Genomic DNA, 17,423 nt, shown 5'->3' on the forward strand with positions numbered 1-17,423 from the left:
CCCTACTAAATATGACATTACTGTAAAGTGAAGAAGAATTTGTTAAGATGAGAGTTTAATGGTTATCAGTGAAACAGGGAAGTATGGAAACTGCCTTCCATTTGTGCTTAATGATGTGGGGTGCAGACCAGAGTTTGGGTCCCTCCCCCTTTCATTTTCTGGAGGTCTGTTCAGAGAAAATGCGGACAGCGACATTTTCCAGCTCTCTTTGCAAAATATGAATTTATTTTTGCCATGTTATTATTACCAGCAACACAAAAATATTACATTATACACAGTCCTTTATAACAACAGAATAATGAGACTTGTGTAGCTCTTTTTATCCAAGAATCTCAAAGCGCTTTTATATGTATGTATATTTATTATTATGTACATATTACTAGCCCTATTTTAGAGATCAGAAAACAGAGATAAGTGACTCGCTGAAAGGCAGATACGAGACAGTGGTAGAGGTGGGAAAGAACACAAGTCTCCTGTTACCTAGTCCCATGCTCTTACCACTAGACAATGCTCCCTATACCCAGTCAAAACTCTTTCTGACTCTGTGTAAAGGCTGCAGAATCAGGTTCAAAACCCTGTAAGACTGATCTATCATGGCTGTCAAGTCACTGAAGTCAGCTGAAGTCAATGGAACAGGTGTCAGCACTACTGAAAATCGGGCCCACAATTCCTCTCTAGTCTCTCTCACCAACAGAAGTTGGTCCAATAAAAGGTATTACCTCACCATCCTTGTCTCTCTCAAAAACAGAGGCAGATGCAAAAAGTTGGAACAGAAAAGGCACGTTTCAGGATCCCACTCAAAATTAGTGGGAGCTTTGAAAATGTAGGCTAAACACACGCACATTTATCAACTAATGGCGATAAGGAACTCCTAGTGCAAAATGAACCACAGAACAGCTTCCCTGCACAGCTAAACCCTTAGGAAAGCCAGAGTCAACAGACGGGCCTTGCAAAGCACTCTGGAGGAGAACAGAACTACACTGTGTCACACACAGGGAGAAGTGAATTCATCTTTCTACAGCAAAATTGCTCTGTGATACCGCACTCACAGCAAGTAGCAACCCAGTATTTATGGTGCTGAGGAATGAAAGGAAAGTGAGCAAGACTTCTGGCATGAAACCATAAACTGGTAAAATTCTGACCAGGGATGGATTAAGAGTCAGAGGTAACGGCTGCCCTGTAGTGTGCAGGTATGTAGCATATACGGGAAGGGACTGTTCTTCACAGAACAGCAGCAACAAGCATCGCAGAGCTGAATCTACTGGGAAGGCATACCCAGCATTTGTACCAGGATGCCATCCTTCCCTGTCAGCAACCATCCTATCCTACACCACCACCAGGCACCACGGACAGCCAGGTCTGCTTTTTTATCCAACCGCAGCACATAACTGGACGGTTTTACCCTAAATGGAAGGTGAGCTCCAATAAAACTTTGGGGCACCACAAAAATTATATCAGCCTTTCCTCATCACAAACTCACTACTGGCTACATTTATCTCTTCCCCCCATCGCCCCCAGCTTCCACAGTGGATCTTTTCTCTCCTCCCCAAACAATCCACCCACATAGTCAATTACAGCTGAAAGTCTATCATTCCGCTGGGTCCAGATTGCAAAGGTCTTGCCTTAAACCATCTCTGCACCTGACTAATGTTCTGTTTTTTCATGGAAATGAGAGAAATATAATATTGAATTAATATCTGTGTGTGTGTGTGTGTGTGTTATATCTACTGCCACTGAAATGATATGGATCTTTGCCACTGAGTTCAATGGGGACAGAATTGGGACTCTAAAAACTATCCACGTATATGTTCATCCCCCCGCCTTGCGTCAATTTTAGTCTATACAGCAGATATTTATTCCGAGCTCCTCTGGGACAGGTACAGCTCAACTCCTTGTACTCTCTCTGGACTCCAAAGCTCAAACCATACACTTTGCTGCTACAATTTTCTCAATAAGAGCTTTCACTCCTGCCAGGTACTGGAGGTATTGAATCACATTCTGTGCCGCTGAATGCACTAAGAAAGCCAGCCTTCATCATTTGTTTCTATGTAATGTTAAAGGAAAACTGCAGTGTAATATAAATGATAATATCCTTTATTAAACCTATTTAGAAAGAAGAGTAAGTCACTTAGCAATGTTTTCATTGTCTGAATTGTAACAGAACAATTAGCAATCAGACTGGAAGCTGTCATATTGACAGCATCATGGAGCCGGATCAAAAGTCTACTGAAATCAATGGGAACTGTGCACTGCCTATTTATCTGGAGTGGTTCAACCTCTTTCATGAAATACTCATTTCCATATGCTGCCTGGCAGTAACAACTGAAAGATCAGTAATCATTCTGCTGAAGAAGGCTATTGTTTCAAAAGAAACCAGAACCTAGGGAAAGAAGGGGTTCTAGGGTGATATTTTCAAAAGCACCAAAGTAACTTAGAAGCTTAAATCCTACTGAGCTTCACTAAGAGTCTAAGTGACTTACGAGCTATTGACAATTGTATCCCTGGTGTATATGTGATTTCCAGTGTATTTAAGGAGCTGCAGTATGACTGATATCACATGCCTACATAGTCATTGAAGAAACCCTAGTTCTCTTCAATAGGGGTCTGCTCTAAAGCCCACCAAAGTCAATGGCAGTCATCCATTGGGGATGTCTACCGACTTTACATCAAAATCTAAACGAGGGGGTTGGGGTTTTTAGAATTGCCAAGGGCCTTAGTAATATTGTTCTTCCATGTGAGGATTCCATTGCACCTGTTCTCAAGGAACTCGTGAATGTAGTGAATTACAACAATCATGATTTCTCATAGCAAGACATTGTGGTATTATTACCCAACAGTGTCAATTAGAACACTCAAATTCTCCCAATAACAACCTGAATGCTAAACCGTGATTCCATTGCATAGTCCAGCAGAAGTCTATTTAAGCCAATCCTCGAATATAAACAACTAGCTAGACTAGTTACAAAAATTCCACAGTACCACACATTTTGTACACATAGTATCTTGGATCCATTATTAAAGGGAAGAAGAAAGGGATAACTCAGGAAATAGGTTGTTTACTTATTTTTAATTAACATTTACAATGTTAATAGCATTTTTGGTTCGTGGCATGTGATCCTACGAGCAAAACATTAACCCTAAGGCATCCTTCAACAATGAACTAAAGCAAGGATATAATCATGACAATTACATACCTGGCAGTACCATCCAATTGCTCTTTTCTTTTGTAGAAGAGAAGAGTGAAAGCAATAGGAAAAAGCAAGGAGAGAAGAAGTGCGTGTTAAATTTGGAAGTTTTCTTTCTGGCGCTGCTCTAGAGCCGTGGTTCTCATCTTTTCCATACTGTGACCCCATGTTAAAAAAGAAAAAGCTCTGGCTCTCCCCTCCCAACTAGCCATAAAGAAAAGAAGGTGGGCATGAGCCCCTGCAAACCTCTTTATGAATCTTATGTTGATGACCCAGACTTCAGTGAATAGCTAGCTCTCTCAGAGAGGCTCCAATGACCACATTTGCAGAACAGCAGTTAATTTCCACGTTTCACTTCAATTGTGAAGTCACCCATGTAGGCTTGTGCGAATGGGCAAGCTTGATATCGCATCCCTGAATCAGAAATCCCAATGGTCACCTGCTCCAATGAAGGAGCTCAGAAGTAACATTTTGAACAAGACACTGAGGTCAAGAACCCTTCAGAAATGGTTTAATTTTTTCAGTGGACAGTGTGAAAATGGAGACTGGAATAGTAGGGAGACAAAGGAGAAAAGTAGATAAATTAATTGAGTCCTACATAAATACTTCCAATGGATTTTCCCCCTTGAAGATTTATTTTACAATATGTCCGAGAGCAGTCAGGGTGAAAGATTTTGTGAGTAAAACATACTGAGTTATTCTTTCACTAATGGAAATGTGACATGTTCTTTTCCCTCTCAGCTTACTGGTTTCAGATGTAAACAAATGCTTCCCTCAACCAAATTTAAGAAATACTGTGGAAATGATAACTGCTGCTAACCATAAGTACAGTGTACACATCAAGTTTAGTCCTCTCATGGAGATATTACAAGCTTCAGTCATATTTTACGTCCACTGAATTTTGCTGAAATCAGTGATAACACCAAAATTGGAACAAACTCTAACTGTATCCACCATAGGCACAATGCTACCTTAGTAGATATAGATGGTAGACAGTAATTGAAATACTAAGTATTCATATGACACTTTTAATCTATAGAGATCAGCGTGAGGAAGGATTATGATCCCCATGTACAGGCAGAGAAACTGAGGAACAGAAAGGCTCATATCCACATCTGCAAAAGTTTCCACTAATTTTGGGTGTTTCTATTTTTGGTACCTAAACTCGGAGACCAGATTTGAAAACAAAACAGTCTGCAAGAAAAAAGATGACCCCCCACTTCCCAACAAACCTCATGAATTTCTAATTTCTCATCAACTCTCTCCGCTACAACTTCCTACCCTCAACTAATGGCTGCAAAGTGAGACAATTATAACAATCACTTGGCCCTTCCTCCCTGGATATATTAGACAAAAGGCCAACATTAATTCAGTTCCTTATTCTGTTCTACTTGGGTTCTGATACTCATCATTGTGATGTCAGAATACTCTGCTCAATACAGTTCAAGAGGGAGGGGAAAGAATTCTCAGCATTAACAAAACCCTTCAGTATAAAAAATGCTGTCAGTTTTGTGCATGTCAGTCACATATCCCCAGGTCTCCTGTAAAATCCAGGTTACAAGTGCCCTCAGGATTCAACATGGAGGCACACAAAGCTGCTCCTGAGATGTCATGCTGGGTGAACTCCAGAATACTACAAAAAGAAATTGACTTCACAATAGACTCTTAGTTTTCCCCTAGGTTAAAAGCCAAGTTCTGCTCATTGTCCCATTTCAAAGAGGACCAGATCAAAGATAACTAACAAACTGTTAATGTGCATCAACAGGGTCCACCAGGACAGTTAGTCTGTAGATTTTGCAGGGTAGATTCACAACCCAGCTTGCCACAAACTGTTTGTGTAGACAAGCCAATAGAAAGAAAGTAAGTAAGAAACAGAACGAAAGATCAAAAGCCTGTTCATCAGGTAGATTTTTCCTAGCTTGTCTCCCAGCTGGGCAATTTCACAAAGCTGACTCTAAAAGCAGGCTCCCTACTTACCTCTGACATGTGCAGAAGAGAGTAGCAGAGAGAGGTATAATACCACACACAAAATCCTTACACAGCAGAGTTCACTTAAGTGACATCTGAAAAGCAGCATGCTTGCCTAATTGGGACAATTTCTAAGACTCATTCAATGCCTCGACACAATGGATAAATGACACACCCTTGTACAGACGTTCTGTAATACTTCCTAGCATAAGTCTCCCACTGCCTTTTGTTAATCTCAAGTCAAGGCATTCAGATATTGCTGTGATGGACACAGCTAAGATTCTAAACAGAATAGAAATCACTTTTTTGTATTGCGTTGGCCTTTGTTATTTTTAATTATCATTATATATTAAGATTATTTTAAAGAAAAGTGGAAATCTCTTTGCTCAGTATATTTCTATGAAGTGTTAAAAATCAGGCCCATCCTTTTCTTTCCACTGGGATCTTCCTACTGAATTCTAATCTAGGTCAGGCTTGAGTGGAACCTATATATAGTATCTCCTGAATAGATTAGTTTCTTTTTTTATCTTGTGACAAGGAAATGTTTTCTGGTGAACTAAAATACAGCTTAGAATCAGAAAAGTGATTTAAGCTAAAATGGCATTGGAGGTTCCATATTTTCTCTACATGATTTCAGGATCAAACATGCTCAGTTTACAGCCAAAAATGGTTTTCAAACTGCCAACTTGTCAAAGTGAACCTGAATCTGAAAAACAAGCTGAGTTCTTCTCGCCTCTTACTCCCTCATTAGAAGCAAAAAATATAAAAATCAGAGCACAGTTTCTAATTTTGTTAATGATCATTGAAGCACAATAGAATCCAATTCCCATTGCTGTATTCACTCTGCAAGGCTAATGAGAAAAATACTTTTGTCAGTTCTGTGGAGAGACAGGAAGCAGATTATTATGCACTGCAAAATGAGTGTGCGCACATGGCTATTTATGTGTGTATGATATGAATGTGTGTGTGTGTGCCCCTTCCACACACACACCACTGTTCTCTACTGGACAGAATATTACATCAGCTGAAGTGACTGCTTTGTAGTGATATGTTGATACATTATATATTACATAAATTGCCATTTTTACACTTGCTTTTCATATAACTACCTATTATAACTCCACATCTATGGCCATTCTTTACATTCAATTTATAAGGAATGAGTTTGTGTGATGATTTTTATTCTAATTATTTTAAATCCTCCTCTATATAAGGGTCCATTTCTGCAACCCTCTAAGTTTAAGCTAAGTAATGAGAGTTGCAGAGCTCAGTCTTAAGGAAGTCCATGAGAATGAGCTGTAAATCAAAACACAAAGAGAAGCAACAAACAAATGTTTTTCCCATCCCCGGGTCCCTACTTTTCAAAAATTCAAAGACTTCACTTTACAATTAGTTTCCCTGCCTCTATGGAACTGAATTATCATCCCCAGTATAGAAATGTCCATGCACACTAAATGGATTTGCAATAAACAATAGTAAAGAAATGTGGTGAACAATAAAAGATCAAAATAGAAACTGATCAGAAAAGATATACTGGTTTATGCAGCAGAACCTCTTATGCCTGAAACCTCCCTCTCAACTGAAACTGGTGATGTTCCCCTGATTTGCATCTCTAACACTGAGAAAGCCCAATTATCCAAAACCTTGTATATCCACATAAATTCCACACCACATGTCCTATCTGGGTTCTGCTGTATAGGAAGTTACTGATTAGAGGGGGCAGCACACTTGCCTGAAATATGGAAACGACACAATTGATTCATAAAACCTCCAGGTAGCGACTAGATCCATCCTGTTGGGGTTAGTAGCATAGTACCTCCAGGCAGCCTGGATAACACAAGAAGGGAAATTAGTAGTATTCGGGGAAATGTTTACCTGGGCTTATAAGTGCATGCAGCCAGTTAATATTCCTTGTAGTTCAAAAGAAGATAACAATGCACATATTCAGTGAGTTGCACTGAATTATTATACAGCAATACTGAAGATTGCCATTAGATGGTGCCATAGTTCATGTAAGGCTTATGATAAGAAAAAGATGCTCCAGGACAATGGTCCTCAAAAATTGCTCCCAGGGACATATGTGAAAGCCCATTGCATTCAGATACCCAGAAAAGGTTACATTTTACTAATCCTGCTTTATTCTAAAGTTTGATAAGTCTAAAAGGGCTTCTAGCTTAATCAAACGTAGACCACGTGATCTGGCTGATGTTTCTGGGAATCTGAAAGAACCATGGTTAGCGAGCAGCAATCAGTTTAATATACCACTGTGGAAAGTTCTGCTGAGTGTTTTTATACATTAGCACATAACTCTTATCAAACTTCCATTAGCACATAAACAGCAGTACTGTGGTTAGCCTGGCTGCCTGTTACACAGTGATCCTTTAATTTCAAAGGTGCATCAAACTCTCCAGATGTCCCCATGGTATCCTGTGCTTTGCTAGGTAACACTTTTACTGCAAAAGTATGCTGTTCAGCCTATTTCTCTAAAGAATGGGTCTGATTATGAGAGGTTCTGATTGATTTCAAAAAAAGTAATCCTATCCCCACTGTAAAAGTTTTGAAATTGACATCATTGATTCAGGATCTGAAGTACATCTCTGATTTTTGTCAAACTGATCAACCATCAAGCTAATAATTGTACATTTAATTTCACAAAATAAAATCTAAGGCTCTGCTCCAAATCCCAGGGGAGCCAATGGGAGTGTTCCCATTGAATTCCCAGGTTTTAAGACAGTCAACAATCCAGGGAAGTGTGACAGACTTTCTTTTTGCTTTTGCAAACTAGTTTTTCTTCTTGGTTCTTTTAAAGGAACACGTATGCTAAGTTGCAACTTTTTTCACTAGTCACTATTGAACACCATTCCGTACACTGTTGAGTTTTTACAGCAACAAAAAGTCTGCGGCATCTCTCTGTATGTGGGATAGTCTCCCAAGGGAAATAGTGAAAACTGGGGCTTTGTAAAAAAAGTGATTCCCCTCTACCCTCCACCCACCCACACAACACATAGCACAAAAGGTTTTGCCATCTTGTTTCAGGTGATATTCTGCCACTAAAATGGAGGTTGGGAGGGGAGGGTCCCTAGAAAATTTCTGCAGAATGATTACGTACACTTTGAACATGTGAATATATGGCAAAGCCAGTTTTGCTTTATAAGGGATCGGTGTTTTGTGAATTCATAGATGTTATGACCAGAAGGGACCATTTGATCATCTTGTCTGACCTCAAAAGTCTACATCTTTATCACAGAACACAACTTCCCATGTATGGCACAGGGAAATAAGAGCTTCAAGGGAGAATTCCTTGTTCTAATGCATAGCAACCTTATTACATGATATCATTTCAAGACCTAGAGAATCCAAACCTGTATAAGTTCTGCTGCTGGCTTTCTTCTTTTCTCAAAATGTTTCTGACGATGTTGTTCCTGGACTTTCAGAGCCAGCCCGGAACCCAAGATGCCCTGAAAGCAGAGGGGGTGATGACTTATAAGCGTTGTTTGATGGAAAACACAAGAATAACAGAAAATCTGAGCAGAAAGCTCTCTTAAAACATGAGGATGAGATAGTCAGAGCTATGGGAAATTGGTGGGGGCAATTTGCATAGGGTTCAGTGCACTTTTCTGGCAGTTCCAGTTAATAGGGCATCAGAGTTTTCCGACAAACCTTGCCCTCACCTCAGCCCACGCTTCAAATGGCTTCATTACAAGCTCCAAAACAAGCTTCTTGGTCTTCCCAATGACAAAATGTGCAGCTGGTTTGTTTCCCTCCTCCACTGTTTCAGTCAGAACTGAGCTAAACTCCGTAGCGGTGATTTGAAGGGGTGCATATGAACCATATTCTGGATCTTGGATCACATGGGCTCCCATCCCTCATGAATTTCTTTTTCATTTTTGGGCCAAAGGAAACCAATCCCAAGCTACAAGTTTTGCATTGTTTCCACTTGTTATCAGAGGTTGGGCCCAGGTCACCCAAATCTTGGACCAATCTAACGTGAGAAGTGCGCAGATCGAGGGTAAAATTTTCAAAGGGCTTTGGTGACCAAGTCCCACTTTCAGAAGCAACTAGGGAACCTAAGGCCAGATTTTAAAAGGTATTTTGGCACCTAAGTCCCATTGAAATCCAAGCCCTATTGCCTTTCAATAAGGTTAAGGACTTCAGTCACTTTTAAAAATTTTACCTTCACCCTTTTTTGCAAATTTGGTCCAAGTCTCAGGTTTGTAACAAAACTTGAATCATTCTCCTGTTTATAGGCTTAGCTCTAACGTTCTGCACAGTGCACAGGATAATTCAGATTAGGCTCGATTTTATCTTGGCCCCTTGGAGAAAGAGATGGCTTTTCCACACCATGCATGAATGCACTCAAGATTTCAGTTTGGGAGCCATTGAACTGCAGGCTCCCAGTTGGGTTTCTGATGGAATCTGCAGAGAGGGGAAGGCTATTCCTTTACCTTCTACATCATTATCTCTGTGTTTCATTAAAACTAAAAGAAGGGTGGTACTTACGGCAGGAAGAGCAAAAAATGAAACTCCAATAAGAGAGAACGTGGCTGCGATGAGCCGCCCCTCCCATGTTTTGGGCGTCTTGTCACCGTAACCAATGGTTGCTAGAGTAATCTGTGGGGAGAATGGGTTGCCAATTCCGTAAGAAAGACAATGCAAATGGACAAGGAGGATTTCTTTTAAGCTTTATCCTCAAACCTGCATGACCAGTTTCCAAGCCTTTGCTTTGACCTCTGGACGTTGTGGAAAAATAAACACACACATGCACAAACACAGACTTTCCTAACCATGGATTTTGTGAGCAATCTAGAAAATGTAAATCATGGATAGCGTTTTTTTTTTTTTAATGACACTCATTGTCAGAGTACTTGCGTGTCTGAATTTATCCTCAAAATACCTCAAAACAGAGGTGATATATTATCCCCATTTTGCAGATGGAGAACTGAGATGGCACACAGATTAAGTAACCTGACCAAAGTCAGGCAGGAAGTCTGTTGCAAAGCTAGGAACAAAAGCCCGTGGAGTTCCGATTCAGGGCCTTCACCACAAGACAACCTGTTCTCTCCTCACACTCCCTCTATGAAATACAAATGGTTCTCCGAGAATAATGTTTCCTTGTGCATCACCGTCCCTCCCCCATTGCTTCCTGTTTTTCCTCCTTCCCCATCATCCAGCCTCCTTGATCTGTTTGAATTTCTTATTACCTTGTGTGTGTGACTCAGGTCACGAGCTCCTCACATCAAGAGCTGTATCTACAGACTTCTCTGAAGAGCACCTCGCCCTGGGGTGCTATTTAAATTACAACACAGGAAGCTTCTTGTCAGCTATGGGTGAACCCCCACTATGTAAAAGAATTGCCACTGTGCACAGGCTGCCACAGACTACAACCTGTATTCTTTGCTGGAATTCGATCGGAATTTAAGATGATGCGGAGACAGATGAATTCTTACCAAGATGACAGGAATTTTTAGGGAACACAGGCATGGTGGCACAAACTAATATTTACTCTGTACCCCCCTTGCCAGTTTGGAGGCTAGAGAGAAGCAGCTGCCTGCATATCTCAAGGACAACAGCATAGAGACTGGAACTGCAATTGGGACTGGGACTGCCTGCCTTATCTTTGCTCAATGGCCACACACAGCCTTTGGGGGCAGGACTAGGAGCTCGACTGACAAGCAGGGCAACCAATTGGAGGTCCCAGAGTGCCTTCACACAGCTGGGACTGCCCTGAAATGTGACCTACACAGGGACAGATCCCCATGTTCAGGCGGAGGAGGAGGAGTTACTGGAGCCAGTGCCTGATTGGCATTCCTGGGTGCCCAATCGCAGGCCTCAGAGAGCCTGCATATGGTTGGGACCATGCTGGTGCGTGAGCTGAGCCTACAGAAGCTGTGTGGGTAGAATGAGCTGGCTACAGAGTTAGAGCTGCTGGTGAAGCTGTAGTGCCTGAGTTGCTCTCCGCCACAGAGAACTGGAGACTAGATGGGGGCAAACATTTTTGGCCAACCCTTTTTTTTGGGAAGAAAGATGTTGGCAACACCGAAACATTTCACAAATTTGTGTCAGTTTCTCCGACTTGTTTGTGTTTAAAAAAAAAAAAAAAAAGGATTTCAAAAAGGCTGAAATGTTTCTTTAAAATATTTTCTAAAAGAAACATTTTGTTTTTTCTATTCAAAACAACTTTTTGTTTTGAAATTTCCTTCAATTTTATTCAAAAATAAAAACCTTTAATAAAAAGCTCAAAATCTAAAAGAAACGCTTTGTTTCAGGTCACACATCACATTTTCTTCAGTGTGAAGTGGCGTTTTTTAGACTTTTTGATTCCCTGAAAATTTTGAAAATATTCATTAACCCCCCCCCCCCCCCCACCACAAATTCAGTTACATGCACAGTCCTACCAGACTCCCCCTTTTCTTCTCTGGATCAGAGAGGAACGACTGCCAGCACCTTCTGGGAGGCTTGACCTATACTGGGAGCCATGGATTGACCCTTTAAGCTGCCAGGGACACACTCCAGCCAAAAGGGAGAGCCCAACGAGAGGCGCCAGCCCTTTTCATGGAGCTCCAGCTCCAACACCCAGATAAGGCATGCAGGGAGACTCTGTCATTGTAATGACTTAATTTGTGGGCTTTTAGCGTGTGTTGTTGTGGTTTTGGTCCAGGTCTGATTTATCTGACATCCTTGATTCTCTTCTGTTCCCTTACCCTTCTTTTAAATTACCATTGTCCTTTCCAGGAATACAGTGTTGTTTATTCTTATCTGTTGGTCCTTGATTCCTGCTGTTATAAATTGTAGTCTCCTCGAGGTCATAAGGATTATTATTTCTTTATTCCCCAAGTCACAGTATCATAGAACTATAGAGATGAAAGGGACCACAAGAAGGCATCCAGGATGGGGCAGGACCAAGTAAACCCAGATCATTCCTGACAGGTATTTGTCCAACCTGTTCTTAAAAACCTCCAATGAAGGGGATTCCACAACCTCCCTTGGTAGCCTATTCCAGAGTTTAATTACCCTTAAAGTCAGGAAGTTCTTCCTAATATCTAAACTAAATCTCCCTTGCTGCATATTAAACCCATTATTTCTAGTCCTACCTTCAGCTGACACGGAGAACAATTGATCAGTCTCCTTTTTATAACAACCCTTAACATATTTGAAGAACGTTATCAGGTCCTCCCCTCAGCCTTCTTTTCTCAAGACCAAACATTTTGCCCACATCTTTTCTAAAGTGTGGTGCCCAGAACTGGACACAGCACTCCAGCTGAGGCCTCACCAGTGCCAAGTAAAGAAGGGCAATTATCTCCCCTGTCGTATATATGACACTCCTGTTCATATATCCCAGAATATTAGCCTTTTTTGCAACTGCATCATGTTGTTGATTCATATGCAATTTGTGATCCACTATAACCCCCATATGCTTTTCTGCAGTACTACCACCTAGATAGTTATTTCCCATTTTGTAGTTGTGCATTTGATTTTTTTCCTTCCTAAGTGAAGAATGTCACGTTTATCTTTATTGAATTTCATCTTGTTGAATTCAGACCAATTCTTCAATTTGTCAAGGTTGTTTTGAATTCTCATACTACCTTCCAAAGGGCTTGCAACCCCTCCTGCTTGGTGTCTTCTGTAAATTTTATAACCATCCTCTCTACTCCATTATCCAACCATTAATTAAAATATTGAATAGTACTGGACCCAGGACAGACCCCTGCGGGACCCCAGTAGACACATCCCCCAAATTTGACAGCAAACCAATTGATAACTACTTTCTGAGTATAGTCTTTCAACCAGTTCCGTATCCACCTTTTAGTAATTTCATCTAGACCACATTTGCCAAGTTGGTTTATGAGAATGTTATGTGGTACTGTGTCAAAAGCCTTACTAAAATCAAGATCTATGAGATCTACAGCTTTCCCCTTATCCATTTGGCTAGTAACCTTGTCAAAGAAGGAAATTAGGTTGGTATGGCATGATTTGTTCTTCATAAATCCTTGCTGGCTATTCCCTATAACCCTATTATCCTCTAAGTGCTTACAAATTGATTGTTTAATCATTTGTTCCATTATCTTTCCAGGTATTGAATTTAGGCTGACTGGTCAATAATTCCCCAGGGCCTCTTTGTTCCCTTTTTAAAGATGGGTACTATGTTTGCCCTTCTCCAGTCTTCTGGGACCTTCCCTGTCCTCCATGAGTTCTTAAAAATAATTGCTAATGGTTCCGAGATAAGGAACAGAGTTAAATTTTCAAAAGCACTTAAGTGACTTAGGCACTTAAGTCTCAATTTCAAAAAGTAATTGAGGTAATGTAGGAGCCTAACTCTGATTGAAAAGCAATAGGACTTACTTGGCACTTAGGACCTTACATCCTATTGACTTTCAGTCAATCAGACTTTTGAAAATGTTACCCCAATCCTTTCCATTCCCCTCACACCCAAATTCAACCGTGCAGGTTTATTTCCATTTAACCAACAACCGAGAGACAGTGTCTATAGCTACTTACCAGCCCCCACCACAGCGCGTCTGCATAGGTTTCAAACTCTTCTTTCATCTCAACTCCATGGGCATCCTTTTCGGGCACATCTTTCTCGACCAGGTAAACAAGAAATGAGGAGAGGATAAGTGTCAGGAACCCGATGTACCAAGCTGTGATGAGCTCCTGGAAAAGAAACAGATTGAAAATGGGGAGACTGAAAACAGCGTCAGCTTCTGCGATGGCAGCACCTAATGTCTAGTGACAAGAGAGAGATACACTGGGGAGAACAGCAAGAACCATCACTCCTGTCTGTATCACAGCTCTGGCTGTTCAGTACTGCAGAAATGTGACAATACTTAGTACTTATACAACACCTTGCTGCTTTGGAAAAAGCAATTTGTGGTTGCAGTTTGGCCCTAGGCTGGATTAAGGCCCAAGGTACATCACAGCATGGGGCCCGGCACCCTGGCCTTGGCCCCTCCTTGGAATGGCTCCCTAATTTCCCTCTCACAGAAGCTGGGAGAGACCCATAGGGTCCCCTTCCCCTCACAGTGGTGTCACCCACATCCCCCTCTTCCTCACCTCAGAGAGGCAGCATAGTAGTTGGGGAGCCCTCCAGCATGGTGTTCCCACCTCTACCAGTATCTGGCTCTGTGACCTTGGGAAAGTCACAAGTGGCTAATGTCCAGAAGTCCTGAGCACCCAGAGATCCTGTTGAGTTCTGCCTATTTATTTATTTGCATTACAGTAGCACCTACAGGCCCTAATGTGTTAGGTGCTGTACAGACATATAGTAAAAGACAGTCCTGGCTCCCCTGCCATGGGGGATATTACAACTGAGAATCTTTCAAATGTGTCCTGCTGTAAATCAACCTCTGTAGCAAATTTGTGGTTTGCAATCACTGAAGGGACTTTGTGAATTAACCATGTTTCCAGACTTGATTGTTAAACGTTAGTGCCCATTTTAGCAAACACCCTCACAACCCGACGTATTTCTCAGCCTGCCAAGGCCCAAGTGGAGGGACAGAATCTGGGAAAGAGACCAGAGGAGTCCCTCTGAAAAACTAGCAGCCTACAACGCTTAAAAAGACAGGGTGGCAATTTCATTAGCATAAGTATTTTTTTCTAAAACCAGTCTCCTGAGGCAGCATGTCTGACAGAAATAAATAACTTGCTACAAGACTCGCAGCAGATTTGTGTAGGATGGAGGAAATGTTGGTATGGAATGAAGCCCAGTTGAGAAGTAGGGATCCCAATCTGCCATGACAAAGAAGCAAAGATTAACTGTTGTGTGGGGTCTGGCACTTTCACTTTCCATGGCAATAAGACGACCTTCCAAAATATTTCCTTCTGAGAATGTCATAGACAGATGAGACCATCCAATCTAAGTTATATATATTTTTGGTAAGTCACAAGCCAACCCATAGACCCCGTCTGAGAGCTCTTAACTCAGGTAACTCTTTGTCATCTAATCCTATACAATAATGGGGCAAAAGCAGCATAATTACCTAATAAGAATGAGTCTGACCCCGTAACTGAGCCACACTCAGAGGTGGCTGGAGAATTTCTATCCATCTAGGTTCTTATATTCGCACCGATCAGTGTACTATCTGACCCACAGTAATGGTGAAAATAAATTAACCACCCTCACGGAAACTTACCTGACTTCTGCTAACCAGCACCAAACCACTATACATTGAATCAACGCTGTGATTTTGGGATAAATCTTTTCCCATCACACTCCCACACCAAACTTCTTTGACTCATTTCACATAAATGGCACAGGGGGATAGATGAGCCAAGGCCGAAGCCCAGGCACTGCAGCCAGCCTTTAAAATATTTCTCAAGGGACAATTATCTAAGGGCAGATGATGCCTTTTAGACACAGGCCTATGTAAGGGATGGCACAAAGTGATTACTGACATGCAGATGTCAATCCTGTCAAGTATCAGGACTCCAGTGACGGGTAAGTCAGCCTGGCCATTTGGTGAATTTAAATTTCTTCGGAAATGATGACAATGGAATCTCCAGCCCTTACAAATGGATGCAGCTTCCCCTCAATGCAATCATGATGCACCGAGTGGAAATTAGATCCAGAGTCTTAATGGATGTCAGCTAGAGAGAAGTCTGTGAATTCTCTCTCCAACTGGAGTCCTACCCCTTTGGCTTGTGTGACCATGTATGAGAAGCCTGTGCTAACACTTCACTTCCAAAGCTTTCTTCCAAAGAGATTGACATACCTTGACATACCTTATGGATAAGGGCACAATCCAGCTCCTACTGACGTCAAGCCCAAAACATCATTGGCTTCAACGGTGCAGGATCAGGCCCTGATTAATTTAATCTTACAGTATGCCAAGAGGGTAAGAGAATTGGGTAGGGTTACAGAGCATGTCTGTGGTAGAGTTGGGAATAGAACTCAAGGATCTTGACTACTAGTCTGTGCTCTAAACACTAGGCAATACTCTCCTAAAGAGTCTGATCTGCCTGTGTATTTTGGTTTGTTCCCCCTTAACTCAGATTAATCCTGCAAACTCCTCACTTACTTTGCTATGTGCACAGATAGCTGATCCCAAAAGCTTCCACGTGCCTCCCCTCCTGTCCATTCGGAGCATCCGTAGGATCTGGAGGAAGCGCAGACTTCTAAGCGATGTCGCCAGAACATTGCCTTGATTCCCAACAGCTACCACTGGCACAGAGGCAATCAGCACAAAGATATCTGCACAGCATAAAGGAGAACAAAGCCTGATAAAAAAGTAGACCTATCTCCTGCTGCTCAATTCCATTTGTTTGTGAGGTAAAATCCCCTGGGAAGATCAGAAAACCACTAATGAACTCTCTCCCAGCTAATTAAACAGGCATCTATGAGTCAAACACAGCTTGCGGCATTGGCAGAACCAATCTGGGTCCCAGGTAATCTACACATCTCACATTGGACATGGAACACATTCTGAGCTGGTTAAGAGAAATGGGCAGAAAATAACATAAGAGTCAGTCTTGCAAAATACAGGGTAATAAAACAGAAGGACAAATAACCCAGAGGACAAATATTCCATGAGTGGGATATAGAGAAAGCAGGAATACCAAAACAGTGGTTAATGGACAAGAAATCTCTCTTTCTAATGATGCCCCTTAGTTTTTGGCAATTTGGCTGGCTGTCCAGGTTAACCTCTTAAGGCCAGCACTGTTTATTTCTGTGAGTGAGACAGGACCAATTTACTGATCAATTAAAGAGGTCTGAAATGCAGACTGCTTTTTTTACTGATGGACCTTTATAAGACCATAATTATCTAAGTGGAAACAGGTAGCAATTGTGTCAGAAACATTCTCAGGATTCTTAGCTACCCCATCTTTGAAGTGTTTTTATAATCAAGTCTCTTTGAAATGACACCATGTGAGTTTCTTATTCATTCACACTCAATAATTCCATAACAAATGTGTGTAATTTACAAATCAAGAGATGATTTTTTAAATCCAGGATTTAAAAATGCAATGGAGCTCTTTTTGCTCCTTACATTGTCATCAATGAAGTGACTCTGCTTAGAATTTAGATGACAATTTTAAGGATGATACATGAGCCAGAACAAAACCCAGCTTGCTTACCCAAAGTTGTACTGGCCCTGAAATACTAATACAAGTATTATTATTTATTTGTATTACAATAGCACCTGAAGGCCACAAATCAGACTGGGACCCGATTGTGCAAAGTGCTGCACAAATACATGAGTGCCAGCCCCTACACTGCACAGCTTACATTTCTTAACAGCCAAGACAAACAAGGTGTGGCAGGGGAAACTGAGG

At 41.4% G+C, this 17,423-nt stretch overlaps 1 protein-coding gene across 1 annotated transcript in view; it reads right to left on the reverse strand.

Moving 5' to 3' along the window:
* Positions 1–17,423, reverse strand: part of KCNQ3 (potassium voltage-gated channel subfamily Q member 3) — a 246,730-nt gene that overhangs the window by 19,439 nt on the left and 209,868 nt on the right. Inside the window, exons 5-10 of the mRNA XM_067531555.1 lie at positions 16,169–16,341; positions 13,650–13,805; positions 9,654–9,764; positions 8,516–8,611; positions 6,886–6,980; positions 3,195–3,221 (exon numbers count right to left, since the gene is read on the reverse strand). Of these exons, the coding sequence (XP_067387656.1) occupies positions 3,195–3,221; positions 6,886–6,980; positions 8,516–8,611; positions 9,654–9,764; positions 13,650–13,805; positions 16,169–16,341 (658 nt within the window). The remainder of the gene's footprint in view (positions 1–3,194; positions 3,222–6,885; positions 6,981–8,515; positions 8,612–9,653; positions 9,765–13,649; positions 13,806–16,168; positions 16,342–17,423) is intronic.

The sequence above is a fragment of the Emydura macquarii genome, unplaced genomic scaffold (genome assembly GCF_026122565.2).
Source record: "Emydura macquarii macquarii isolate MOO-44397 ecotype Brisbane River unplaced genomic scaffold, CSIRO-AGI_Emac_v2 contig_369, whole genome shotgun sequence".
Lineage (NCBI taxonomy): Eukaryota > Metazoa > Chordata > Testudines > Chelidae > Emydura > Emydura macquarii.